This window comes from Mytilus edulis, chromosome 4, assembly GCF_963676685.1.
Source record: "Mytilus edulis chromosome 4, xbMytEdul2.2, whole genome shotgun sequence".
NCBI lineage: Eukaryota > Metazoa > Mollusca > Bivalvia > Mytilida > Mytilidae > Mytilus > Mytilus edulis.
In genome coordinates this window covers 76165342-76180056 of record NC_092347.1, presented here as the reverse complement: position 1 = coordinate 76180056, position 14715 = coordinate 76165342, and the positions used below count along the sequence as shown (strand labels likewise).

At 33.1% G+C, this 14715-nt stretch overlaps 1 protein-coding gene across 1 annotated transcript in view; it reads left to right on the top strand.

The window, feature by feature from the left end:
• The first annotated feature begins 1379 nt into the window (after positions 1-1379).
• LOC139520556 (protein mono-ADP-ribosyltransferase PARP14-like) overlaps positions 1380-14715 on the top strand; it is a 41172-nt gene continuing 27836 nt past the window's right edge. Inside the window, exons 1-5 of the mRNA XM_071313328.1 lie at positions 1380-1608; positions 9668-9774; positions 11898-12921; positions 13232-13417; positions 13956-14261. Coding sequence (XP_071169429.1) covers positions 1428-1608; positions 9668-9774; positions 11898-12921; positions 13232-13417; positions 13956-14261 — 1804 coding nt within the window. The 5' untranslated portion in view covers positions 1380-1427. The remainder of the gene's footprint in view (positions 1609-9667; positions 9775-11897; positions 12922-13231; positions 13418-13955; positions 14262-14715) is intronic.

Here is a 14715-nt window from a genome sequence, read left to right as displayed (position 1 = left end):
ACATAAGACTCATCAGTGACGCTCAGATCAAAACAGTTAAAAAGCCAAACAAATACAAAATTGAAGAGCATACAATTGTCTTTAAAGGGCAATAACTGCTTATAAGGGGTCAATTGACACTTTTGGTCATAAATTTTTTTGTAGATCTTACTTTGTTGAACAACTGTGGTCAACTGTTTATCTCTATCTTCAATAATATTCAAGATAATAACCAAAAACTACAAAAATTCCCTAAAATTACCAATTTAGTGACAGCAACCCAACAATGGGTTGTTCGATTTGTCTGAACATTTCAGGAGTGTTAGATCTTGACCTATTGAACATTTTTACTCCGTCAGATTTTTTTTATAGTTTATAGGGCATTGTTTACCAGGTGAGCGATTCAGGCTCTTGAGAACCTCTTTTTGTTTCTTTTTATAACTCACAATATTATGAATAAAACACTTCTTTAACAATATATTATCTTGTGGGTACAGGATATTATCTTGTGGGAACAAGATGTTATCTTGTGGGTACAGGATATTATCTTGTGGGAACAAGATATTATCTTGTGGGAACAATATATTATCTTGTGGGAACAAAATAATATCTTGTGGGAACAATATACTATCTTGTGGGAACAATATATTATCTTGTGGGAACAATATATTATCTTGTGGGTACAATATATTATCTTGTGGGAACAACATATTATCTTGTTGGAACAACATATTATCTTGTGGGAACAACATGTTATCTTGTGGGTACAAAATATTATCTTGTGGGAACAAGATATTATCTTGTGGGTACAATATATTATCTTGTGGGAACAATATATTATCTTGTGGGAACAATATATTATCTTGTGGATACACTATATTAAATTGTGGGAACAAGATATCATCTTGTGGGAACAACATGTTATCTTGTGGGAACAACATATTATCTTGTGGGAACAAGAATACTTTCTTGTGGGCACAAGATATTATCTTGTGGGAACAAAATATTATCTTGTGGGAACAAAATATTATGCTGTGGGAACAAGTTAAAAATATTGCATGGCCTCATTCTGCCACCGTATATACATGTATCTTGCAAAATACCAAAACATATATATGAAGCACTAAAATTAAAAAAAAAAATTCTGTTAAAAATTATTTTTTAAATAATTTATGATTTATAAAGTAAAAATTTCAAATCTTATCAAGCGAGATAAAAAAAACCATCTCGAGATTTGAAGAATGTTCCGATTTAGTTTGCAAATGATGATCAAAGATCAAACGATAACTGAAATTACGATTTAAAACATTTAAATTTCCGAGAAACGAAATTTGGACTAAAATTACTTTCATTTTTGAAAAATGCTAGGGAAATTCCAGGTTTATTTTTGGATAACCAATGACAAGTGACTTCCGGTATACCTTTCACCTTAACATTTCAGAGGGAAGATGGAACGATCTTCTTTAACCAAAAGATGTGTACATATTGAAGAACCGTATGAAAAATTAAATCAGGATGATATGGGAAAATATTTTCCATCGGCCAAACAAATTTGTACGATTAAAAGGCCGTCACAAAATGAGGACGACCAAACAATTCATTGGTTGTTACTGTTTGCTTCTGAGGAAGGTAATCAATAGTTATTTTAATTTCTCTAAAACGCAGAATAAGTTCAAGTAATATATAATATTTATTTATATATATATATCTTGTAACATCACACTGCCTAATGTATGATATCTTTGATGAATACAATGGACCGAATACAAAGATACTTTCAGTAAACTTTTTATACTTTCACTTTTCCTGTAATGACCTAGTCCAAATAGTTTTGACCTCTTGAAGGGATATGTATATTGTGTTGTGTGGTGAATAGCCTTTCAATAGAATCCAGGTCCGTCCGCCCTGATTCTGGTTCGCCCTAGTTTCTGTTCGCCCTAATACCTGTTCGCCTCGAGTCCGTTCGCCCTGTTTTTGGGATACGATTGCTTTTAAGCAATCTGTAGACTTTTACCGTTGACTCAGGGCTCATTCCCTCACGTCAACCGCTTTATTCTAAACATTCAGCAACATCTCAGATTCTTATGATTGTCTTGCTTTAAAAGGTAAAAACAAGCAAAAGGATTGAACATAAACAACTTTCCTGTAATGTTCTTCTCATAATCTTCATGTTTGATTTTTCCCTTGACTTATATGCGTGTTTTTAACAACACGGAAAATCAGAATTAAGCAGTATTTATATTTAGTGTTTTTATAAATTTACAAACAGCTCAGAGGGAATTCCCCAGTTTTGATAAATGCGAGAGTTCTTTGAATTCCGATAATTCTATTTCTGTCATATAAGAACTGAAGTGGAGTTTTCTATATTTTACCGTTATGAAACTGATACTGTACTCTCATAAAGAAATTGAGACTCAAATTAAATAAACGTTCTTGTTCCAAATCGCAAGTCGCGGGTTTGTTTATGTATTAATGTGCATGCGTATAGTTTTCTTGATTTCAAGGGGTATCAGATTGAGTGGTTGTTCTGGATTCCCCGCTTATTAATTAATTTGAAACTCATTGGATTCTTTCTATGTCTGCCTGCTATTGAGGGTTTAATATTGTTGTTGCATAATTTAAAATCATATGCATTATTTAAATTAAAATCAATGAAGTTTTACCTATAACACCCCTTTAGCCGAAATGGAGTCTTCCATATTATCGTTTCGAGTTGTCTCCCTTTCAGAAGTATTTCCCGTCAAAATCGTCAAGAAAAAATTAACTCGTTAGATGTCGATAAACGTCGTATTATATTAAGAACGATCTCAATTTAAACAGAGGAGTGTGTACGGAAGGATTCATGCCCACTGACCCAAAGGAAATTAATAATAATAATAATAATAATAATAATAAATTCTTTATTTAAAGAGGGTAAACTCAGTTAGTTACAATAAACTAATCTTCCCTGAGGCCCTCACATACAAATTACAATACAATCAAAACAGATATTTACACATAGTTAATTTACACTCATGTAGTTCAATGTATTGTTATTAACATAAGATATAATGCTGTTTAAGATGTATACATGTAGTCAAAAAATCAAATGAAAATAAAAAATAAAAAATATACAAATACATTGTAGCAAACATTTCTTATCAGGGTTGTGTTAGGTACTTCTTGATACTTTGCTTAAAAGTAAAAGTGTTTTGAGCTTTACGCATTGTGTGTGGTAGTCCATTCCATAATACTGATCCAGAACAAGCAAAGGATTTCTTAAATAGTTCAGCTTTTGGCTTAGGAACTATCAGATTACCTTGAGTGACGCCTCTTAAGGAGTAAGGATTATTATCTGATTTCAGTTTAAACTTTTGAACTAGGTACATTGGTGCTTCCATATGCATACATATATATAGAAGTAAATATTTGTGGTATTTTATTCTATTGTCAACTGTCATCCACCCAAGTTTTTTAAATAAGGGGGCCGAGGGGGATAAAGGATCTGCATCTAGAATTAATCTTGCTGCCCTTTTTTGGAGTTTTAAAATTCTTGTTATCCCTTCATTTTTACATTCACCCCAAATAATACAGCAGTAGTCAATTAAGGGAAGAATATACCCATTGTAATATGTTTTCCTTGCATTTATATCTAAAAATTTCTTTATTTTAGAATGAAGGTATATTCTGGATGATATATTAGCACAAACTTGGTCAATTTGATTTTTCCAGTTAAGTGTGTTGTCAATTTTAACACCTAATAATTTTTCACATGAAGAATTTTGTAATACTTTTGAATTTATTATCAAGTTTGGTTGACAGGCCTGAATTGATAGTTTCTGTTTTGTTCCAGTAACCAAACATTTTGTTTTATTTGCATTAATGAACATGTTGTTCATTTTACACCACTCCTCAACCCTGTATAAATCTTCTTGAACATCATCATGTACGTATGTTTTCTATGTATTAATAATTAAACAGGTTGGGAACAAACCCCCTGTATGGTGATTATACCTCTATAGAGGGATAATCCTTCTATAGAGGGGTAAAATAATCCCTCTATAGAGGGGTAAAATTATCCCTCTATAGAGGGGTGTTTTTGTTTGCACTGGATTTAAAGCAAATAGACCACTTTCGAGTTCATCCGTCACCGGAAAAAAATCGTCAATTATACGCGCCTTTATGACGTCATTTACCAGATAGAGGGGGTCGCCTGTATCCCTGCACTATTTACGTTCATCAAGCGTCTTAGTGATCGTCATTGTGCAGGATAAACTAGAAATAATGGTTGTTCTGTAGGTACTTAATGACAATTCCCTAATGACAGCAATGCTGGTTGTCAATTTAGATAATTCAATTTGCCGAATAATTAGTACAATATATAATTATAGTTTTCCAACCACTCGCTCAACATTGGAATGGAAGTGACGATGCCCCTAAATGCACAAATGACGTTCACTAAAACCAGAGTTTTTAACGGAAATGCATTGAACTCGAAAGTTGTCTATTATGGCAGAATGACATTTTCTAGTTATATTGGCTATAATCTCTAGCATTATATGCATCAACATATGCACTTTACTAAAAATTGGGATAACCAGTTTTCTGCTAAAGTGACAAAACTAACAATCTATTGTAAACCTATCTCAACACCTGATCAACAACAAAAGGAATAGTTGACCTTTAAATTTCATGTTAAATCTAACAATAGAAATTCTGTTCAGTGAGGCATAAGTAAGTAGAATTTACCTGATCATCACAGCTTTCAATCATGCTGAACAATAGATTTTATATTTAGTCAGATAAGCATCAAACTGGGCATTTGCATATTAAATTAATTACATCAATTGGTGCATCAACTGTTCCAGGTTACTGCCATAATAAGTAGAGAATGCCATTCTGCCCTATATTGATTTAAATCCAGTCTAAACAAAAATATCCCTCTATAGAGGAATAATTTTACCCCTCTATAGAAGGATTATCCTTCTATACAGGTATAATTACCATATAGAGGGTTTGTTCCCAACCTGTTAAAGAGTTAGAAATGGGGTTTCTCCTAGAATTAACGGTGATAAGATACGAAGTGAATAGTCCGAGATTACTGGGTACAAGTCAAATCGGCACCTGGTCAAATCGGCACCCATAGAAAAAGTTAAAACGGCACCTATTTAAAAGTCAATTCGGCATCCAATAATATTTGATATAATATATGGGACTGGGAAATGGGGTTCCTCCTAGAATTAACGGTGATAAGATACGAAGTGAATAGTCCCGAGATTACTAGGTACAAGTCAAATCGGCACCCATAGAAAAAGTCAAATCGGCATCTAGTCAAATCGGCACCTATTTAAAATTCAATTCGGCATCCAATAATACTTGATATAATATATGAGCCTGGGACTATTTAAGTATACTAGCATAAAAGTCCCCTACGGTCCTAGCTTGTCTGGCAAATCAGCCGTCGGACAACAGAGTAATCTCGAACTATGAAGTGAAATACCCTCTCTCTCTCTCTCAGTGACTGCTGTGGAAAGTAAACTTGGAATTGATAGCACACAAATAAAACACAATAAGTACATTGCTCATACACTTGTATCCGGGATTAGCTATTTTTAAAGTTGAGTGACTATTCAGATTTATATTACCTTTGCATGTGCAGTTGAATTAGTTTTGAAAATAATACTATCCAGCTGTTCCAGGCCTTGTGGTCATAAAACTTTCGAGTCAGTTTTTTTGTACTCATACTCGAAAATCAAGCAATGAAATTGCTTGATTTCTTGTTTCGAGCATGATTTTTGTGCTCCAAGCACTGAGCAAAGTTTTATGCCTTCAAGGCCATAGTCCAAATAATTATGACGTCTTTGAAGGCTATTATATTTTTTTTCTTAGAAGCCTTACTTCGACGTCGAAGTAAGGCGTAAAAAAAAAATAAATATAATAGTCTTTCAAGACGTCATAATTATTTGGACTTTCAAGGCCAGGGCTGCCAAAAATGCGTGAGACTCACGCATGTTCATGCTTTTTGCAGCAGTATCCTTGGATCAATTTTTTCCTCTTTGATCTTTTCTATTTTGGCCAAATCTCACGAATTTGCTTAATGAAAAGTTGGCAGAACTGCTATACATGTGTCAATGAAAACTATATGGCAATCGTATCCCTCAGAGCATTCTGCTCTTTGATTATTTTTTAGTATAGTGTTGCGTTGTGTGTATATAATTGAATGTGTTGAAGTCAGTCTTAAATTTGGCCGAATATTTACGATGTATCATGTTGTTTATAGCTAGCTAGCTGCTACTAGGACTAGGTTATAAGTTTCTGTACATTTCAGGACTACAAGATATTGTGGATTCAAGGTATTGCCTTGAGGACTAAGTTTGTATCTGTATGTTATTACGTTACTAGGAAATTTAAGTTTCTGTGAATTTCAGCACTACATTGTATTTTTAAATGTAAAACAACTGAAGACTAAATTATTTGTATGTAATTGAATATGTTGAAGTTTACATTCATCGAATATTTATTTATGATGTATATTCTGTGGTACTGCTATCATAGAAAATAAGTTTCTCGGAATTTCAGCACTACCGTGATTGTAATTTAAAATGTGAAACAACTGAAGACTTAGTTGTTGTCTTGCTGCTACGAGGATAAGTTTCTGTGTATTCAAAGACTACAAAGTATTTGACATAAAACAACTAAAGACTAAGTTTATATTTAACTTTATTGATATATGTTAACAATATAAAAATATTCAGTAACAGTTATAACAATTAAGATCAATTCCGAACTGTACTTCGCACACCTTTATTTCCTAAACGAATATTTAAAAGCACTAATTTGAATTACTATTAGTGAAACAAATACCAAAAACACAGTCACACTGCTGTACATTGATCACTTGTCATCAGTGTTTTTACCCATCCGAGCTGACTATTTTATTTGAGAAAAATGTTATTTTCATTATTAATCCATCAAAGACAATTCATATAACAATCAGTGATATTAAAGATTTCAAATGATACCTTATCAGCAATCAAAATTTTGGCAAATATTCTGTATTGAACTTTTAATAGATATACATATGATCAATTTCAAAGTTATATATATAACTCGTTCATTTATGTAATATATAAAATTGAGAATGGAAATGGGGAATGTGTCAAAGAGACAACAATTTAACCCGACCAAATAAAAAACAACAGCAAAAGGTCACCAACAGGTCTTCAATGTAGCGAGAAATTCCCGCACCCGGAGGCGTCCTTCAGCTGGCCCCTAAACAAATATATACTAGTTCAGTGATAATGAACGCCATACTAATTTCCAAATTGTACACAAGAAACTAAAATTAAAATAATACAAGACTAACAAAGGCCAGAGGCTCCTGACTTGGGACAGGCGCAAAAATGCGGCGGGGTTAAACATGTTTGTGAGATCTCAACCCTCCCCCTATACCTCTAACCAATGTAGAAAAGTAAACGCATAACAATACGCACATTAAAATTCAGTTCAAGAGAAGTCCGAGTCTGATGTCAGAAGATGTAACCAAAGAAAATAAACAAAATGACAATAATACATAAATAACAACAGACTACTAGCAGTATAGCATGTTTTGAAAATAGAGAATAATGACAGGATACTATTACATTAAGACAAGTACTAGTAGTTTACCGATGTTCAAATCTCATGTATTATGACTTAAAATTTTACATGTCCTGTATATATCATTAATGAATATAGGGCGAACAAACCCAGGGCGAACGGACTATCAGGGCGAACAAACTCAGTGCGAACGAACCTAGGGCGAACATGTAATCAGGGCGAACGATCCCGATACCCTTTCAATACACCATAACTATACGGACTAGTTTTGACCTAGCATTGACAGAACTAGACATGCCTTATCCAGGCATTCAATGTCTCTGAAAAGAATTTATCTTTGTACTTTAATATAACGTGAGGGTACCCAAATTGCACCTATTTTGACAGTTTTTTAACCCACATTTGTTTATGCTCCAGACAAAAGTTTCCATTATGTGTTTATTTTGTAGATGTATCATTATTTACTGTATGGTTTCAACAATTTAATTTTTAATCCATATGGAATCATAGAAAAATTGGTCTGAACTGACCTCCAAATGATCAATGATTCTGTAATGAGGAGTACCCAAATTGCATCCATGCTTTAATTTGCATCGTCAAAAGTCGAATAACAGAGCTTTTGTTTAATATCTTCAAATATTTTGAAAAATGTGGATATTAGTCTTCATTTGTTTAAGAAATCGATACTTGTAACACATTGTATTTTCTGATTTTAAAAAGATGACGTTTTGATGACGTCGCAATGCGACGTTTCCGTACATTTTGCTTTTTCAGTAAACATTCCATCTTTTGATAAATACTGTGAATGTTTTGTGTTTATTCAAATATGTTTACCTATGTTGAAAGACGTGCATTGTATCCAATCATAAAAATGCAAATTGTTTAGTCTCGAGGAAATCTTGTAAGATTTTCGTTGCTTTTTTTGCTAAATAGGTGCAATTTGGGTACCCTCACGTTAACATATATAGATAAAAAAAAATCAAAGACAAGTGCCCTGATTGCTATTTGGATAAAGGAACATATGACTTGAATGTTTGGAAAAAACAGAACTATTATCTTGAACTCTCTCCAATTGTCAAATTGGCTATACCAACTCACCCCAACCTTCTACTGCATTTTTGCAACTCGCCCCACTTTCTAATAACACACCCCACTCATGTTATTCAAATTGCCCCTCTTACTTTAACTGTTCTAGAGTAATGCCCCTTCACTTATGAAAAAATGATGAATTTTTCATTTCTGTTCTCTTACTTTAGTTTGCTTCAACCAAATGCAATGAAACTTATACATAATGCTTATAATACCACAAAATACAAATTATGTTTGAATTTTTTGGGCTTCTAGAGTTATGCCACTTCACAATTTAAAAAAATGCTGCAATTGTTTGTTTACATTCTCTAGCTTAAGTTTGCATCAACCAAATTTTATGAATCTTATACACAAAACTAAGATCAAGTACAAATTTGGGTAGGGTCACTTTTATTGTTCTTCAGTTATATCCCTTTTTAACTTAATAGGTTATGCAAGCAGAGGAATTATCTGTGTGTCATGGACACATTCCCCATTTATTTCATATTGAGAAGAAGACAATCATATTCAGAGGCATTCAAAAAAAAGATTTAAACATTAAGCAGAAAAAATAAAAAAATGTATATAGATCTTGGTGTATTATTATAATTGTTTTCATCATAGACACCAATTTCCATTTTTTTGGAGAATAATGCATGTACTTTTTTCCATGCAATGTACCCACATCGGTCTTATTCAGTTATATATATATATATATATATATATGTTGCATAGAAAAAACTAAGGGCCTCATATTTTTGAATTGATGTCTGCAATAGTCATAGACAAGTCACAAATCAGTTATGCATTTGGACAAACTACTTTTGATAAAGCTTTTAGAAACAAGTATAGGTCATTACATTGTAATGTAACAAAGTCAGGGTATTCTATACAAAATGTTTTACTAACCCTAATTGACTTTTACTGCTTTAAGCATTTGTAAAGTGATTTTTAAATATAAAATTTAAATTCCTGTCCTTAATAGATACATCTGAGATTCATCATTATTTTCATGATCCTCATTTATTGTTTTTCTTAACAGAGGCTGATAACTGTGCTAAACAGAAAAGAAAACAGGTTGAAGATAACTATGATCTTATGATACATCACTTTAACAGACCATGTGATATTCCACATGACTGGGTTGAGGTAGGAGCTTTAAACAGCAATTAATACTGATGTTATGCCAAAAATTACTAAGCTTGGTTAAGTGCATTTTCATGTTAGTTTGATTCAAAAATTTTCTTTTCATATTTTTTATGTTCCCACCTACGATAGCAGAGGGGCATTATGTTTTCTGGTCTGTGCCTCCGTTCGTTCGTCCGTTCGTCCGTTCGTCCGTTCGTTCGTCCAACTTCTGGTTAAAGTTTTTGGTCAAGGTAGTTTTTGATGAAGTTGAAGTCCAATCCACTTGAAACTTAGTACACATGTTCCCCATGATATGATCTTTCTAATTTTAATGCCAAATTATAGTTTTGACCCCAATTTCATGGTCAACTGAACATAGAAAATGAAAGTGCCAAGTTCAGGTTAAAGTTTTTGGTCAAGGTAGTTTTTGATGAAGTTAAAGTCACAACTACTTGAAACTTAGTACACATGTTCCCTATGATATGATCTTTCTGATTTTAATTCCAAATTAAAGTTTTGACCCCAATTTCACGGTCCACTGAACATGGAAAATTATAGTGCGAGTGGGGCATCCGTGTACTAAGGACACATTCTTGTTTATAATGGTAATAAAGGAATTCTCAATTTCCTATATTTGTTTGTCCATCATACTATTGGTATTAAAATCAAAAATAGAGAACCGTTTTTTTAAATTGCTTGACATTTTAATTTAATGCTTTGAACCACTTTTATAGACAGGTTTAATTTCATTTTTGTTGTTTTACAGTTTTACTGTACATGTGTCAATTGGTCTCTTTTGGAGAGTTGTCTCATTGGCAATCTGACATAACGAATATTTTATTTAATATATTTCATTTTCTCAGTTTTTACTTTTTCAATGTCAAATTAAATGTACTTGAATGTTGGGGAAAATACAAATTCAGTTTCCAGCTATTAATATGATCTGTCAGTTGCTTGGGATATTGGTATCTATGAGTGCTTAAACATGTGACTAGTATTAGAAAGAAAAGGGTAAAAGGGAGGTTTCAAATAAAACAGACAACAGCATGAAAAAAGAACAGAGGAATAGGCACACAACAACAGTCCACAAAACACTTGAAGAAACTAAGATTGACCAACAAGAACATCACAATTTTGTTTTGTGTCAACTCAAAAGAAAATGACGAATGAGAAAACAATCTGACTATTGCTAACAACTCCATGTTAATCTTTATTTCTTTTTTTCTGTGTCATTGGGTCACTGTCTCATTGATGTTCTCCACACATCATGTTTTATTAATCACATATTTTCAAAGTACAATGTTTAATATTAATCATATGATAAAGATGTTCAGTTTGAAGTATCAGTTTGTATGATGATTTTTAGTCTGAATGCACCCTAATCAGTTGACTCAGATATGGTATCTTGTATGCAAATTATGAAAGTAGTAAAAAGATTAAGCATTAAAAATATATTCTTGATGTAAAAGGTAAAATAAATGTTTCAAAATTTATCAACTTGCTTACAGTTTGAAATCTTTAAATTTTATTGTGAATTTTTAGACATTTCAATTTCAGTTCTACTACATGTACCAATAAAAATGTAATCAAAATGAAAGGGATAAATCAATATATTCCAACAAATTTTTCATTTCCATATTAATTGATGGTTTATTTTAATGCTTCCAAACTTTTTCAGTCCCTTTTTCAAAAAGTTGATTACATTGCAACAAGTCATTTTGTCTATCTTATCTTTCTCTAGGAAGTTCTGACTGAATTTTTACGCCCCATTTTTTGCATTATGTTTTTTGGTCTGTGCCTCTTTTCTTTTGTTTATTTTTTCATTTGTCCTACTGTTCTTTTGTCTGTTCTTCCGTCTGTCCTGCACTCTGCTTCATGTAAAAGCTTTTGGTCCAGGTAGTTTTTGATGAAGTTGAAGTCGAATCAACTTGAAACTTAAACACATGTTCCTAATATATGATATGATCTTTTTTTTAATTGGAGTTTTAACCCTAATTTCACTATCCACTGTCCATATGAAACGATAGTGCAAGTGGGGCATCCATGTACTATGGACACATTCTTGTTAGTACATGTATGTCAGATCCTGGATAAGTAACAAAATTTATTTAATCATCACAGTAACATTACTATATTTTTTACAGGAAGAAAGTTCAGGGGACTTTTTTGACATAACAGGAGCAACAAACCAACCAGAGGGAGCAACTAACCAACCAGAAGAAGCAACAAACGGACCGCCAAAATATAATGACATATATCCTACAGAAAGTATGCCAATGCCAGGACCAACTTTTCCACAGCAACCACAAGGTGACCAAGGTCAGCAGCCATATGGGCCATATCCAGCACCAGGACAAGGATATCCTTACAATCAGCCACCATCCTATGGAGGACACCCATCACAACCTGATTTCCAGAGACAACCATCTCATCCAGATTTGAAAAGACCACAATCTGAGCATGAGATAAATAGACCACCACCTGGTGAAAAAATGCCCAAAATAGAATATCCACATGGACCTGGAGTCCACAATCCACAAGTACCAGGAGAGTACAATCAACATGAACTTGGAGGATATATACCACCTGGAGCCTACATACCACCTGGAGCATATATGCCACCTGGACATTGGCCATATCACTGTTATGGACCTCAGGAACAAGGTACAAGTGAGAAAAAAGGTCCAGATGATGGTCCAGGTCCCTCAGTTCAGCCTTATCCTTATTATCCACAGTTATATCAAGGTTATCATGGATACCCAGTCCATCCAAACTATCCTTATCCACAAGATGATGGACATCAATATCAAACAAAAGGTGGACAGCATCCACAAGCTCACATGGGACCACAAAATATGCCAATGGGACCAAATAATCCTTATCAACATCAGGGTCACATGGGAATGCCACAACCTGGACAAGTTCCACACCATCCACCAGGTGGACCACCAGTAGATGCGGACCATACTAACCTTAAAAGCCCAATACATAAACCTGTAAATACACAAGAAGAGAATCCAGAGAAGACTGATGAGTATAACTCCGATGAATCATATAAATCAGTGGGATCTAACAAGGATGAGGGGAGAGACTTTGACTTAGAGGAATCTGGCAGAGTAACTGAATGTTACCAGGAGACTTCACCTTCCAATACAAAGGAGAAAAAAGGTAATTGAACCTGATAAGCTATAAATTAAAAACAATGTTCAGGTAAAATGATGTGCATTTCACTGTGAATTTTTTTTTTTCATTTAGTCTTATGACATGTATTAAAAATTGTGAGTATATGTTTTTACTTAAACAGCATTGATCAAAGAATCTCTATTTGGGATTGAGTTTTGTACTTTAATCAAGAATTAAGGAAAAGCTTGCTTCCTTTTATCCACATCAGTCTCATTGAAATTGACTCTGATTTGACTAAAGATGAATTGTGAAAAAATTTCCACTTCAAGTTCTTACATTTAAATTATTGTTACAGATACTGTTGAGGAGAACCAACAGAGCATGAAGATGATAAAAGTCTCTAACATACCTACTGGTTCCTCAGAAGATTCCATTAGATTTTTCTTTGAAAACAAGAGAAAGTCAGGAGGAGGTGACATTGATGATCTTGATTATGATGAAGACAGCCATACTGCAATTATCACCTTTGATGAAGAGGATGGTTAGTAACTCTATATTTAAAGATCATAAAAATTACAGCTTTAGGAAAATATTGTATTTGAAGCTTTGGATGTCCACTGCTAAAAATAAAAATGACATTTTCATGAATGGTCTTTTTCAAAAGTAAATGTACAATGTATTTATCAAAATGATGGACAAACATTGATGGGTCAATATACACAATGTGTGACTTATAGATGTGATCTGATTGGTCATTATGTTGTTTTCTCACTGACATATATTCAACTTCTCCTGATTGATAATCTGTTGATAATTGTATGGACACACTAATAAATTATGTGATGAAAGATATTTGAATAAATACTTTCCCATATTAAAATTTGTTTGAAGATGTCAGTTATTATCAATCCATGAGTGATTCTTTTTTTAAAATTCACAAGAACAACACTTATAAGACACTGGGTTTTTCCCCTTTTAATTCAGATATTTTCCAAAGATAATATGCATGTGTAGTATCAAATGCATATATTTTTATTAATCTTACATATATGTACTATATACATTTGTAACATTTGTAGTTGCTGAACGTGTTTTAAGCCGAATGCCATTGCTGTTTGAGAAGAAGAAGATTGATGTTGAAATATTTCAACCACGTCCACCGACACCAGACATAGAGGAAGATGCACAAGCCTCTGGGAATGAAGAAACAGCAGGAGACATGCCCACTGATTTTGTTATAGAAGTAAGGGGAATGAAACCAACCACTTCTGAAGATACCATAAGATATTATTTTGAAAGCCGCAGAGTTGCAAATGCTGACGTTGTAAAGATGGAATTTATTGAAGAGAAAGAAATGTACATGGTGTGGTTTGAGGAGGAAAGTGGTATGTATATGTAAATACTGTGAACTTTTTATTTCTTCTCAATCTAAAGAGGGAAATTGACTATTTTCCCTGATTTTTTCTTTTTCTATTCATACTGGCCAATCTGGGCATCTTTGTTTTCTGGTTTCACAGACTGATGATAAAACTATTCATTGCAAATCTTTTTAAATTTTGATAATCAATCATTTAACCCAAATTGGGGAACCCTACTAGTTTCTGCTAAAAAAAAAAACAACACGACTTAGGGTGATTTATATAGGACAATGCATTTTGAATAGCTACAGGGTGATTTATATAGGACAATGCATTTTGAATAGCTACTTGTCTATTGTTGTAGGCATAATGTTTACCGTTAAAAGAAAGCAGATGATACCAAACTGACAATAAAAACTCATAATTGGAAGAGAAAAATTAATGACAATAAAAGAAAAAGGTAAAAAAGATCAACAGTCTG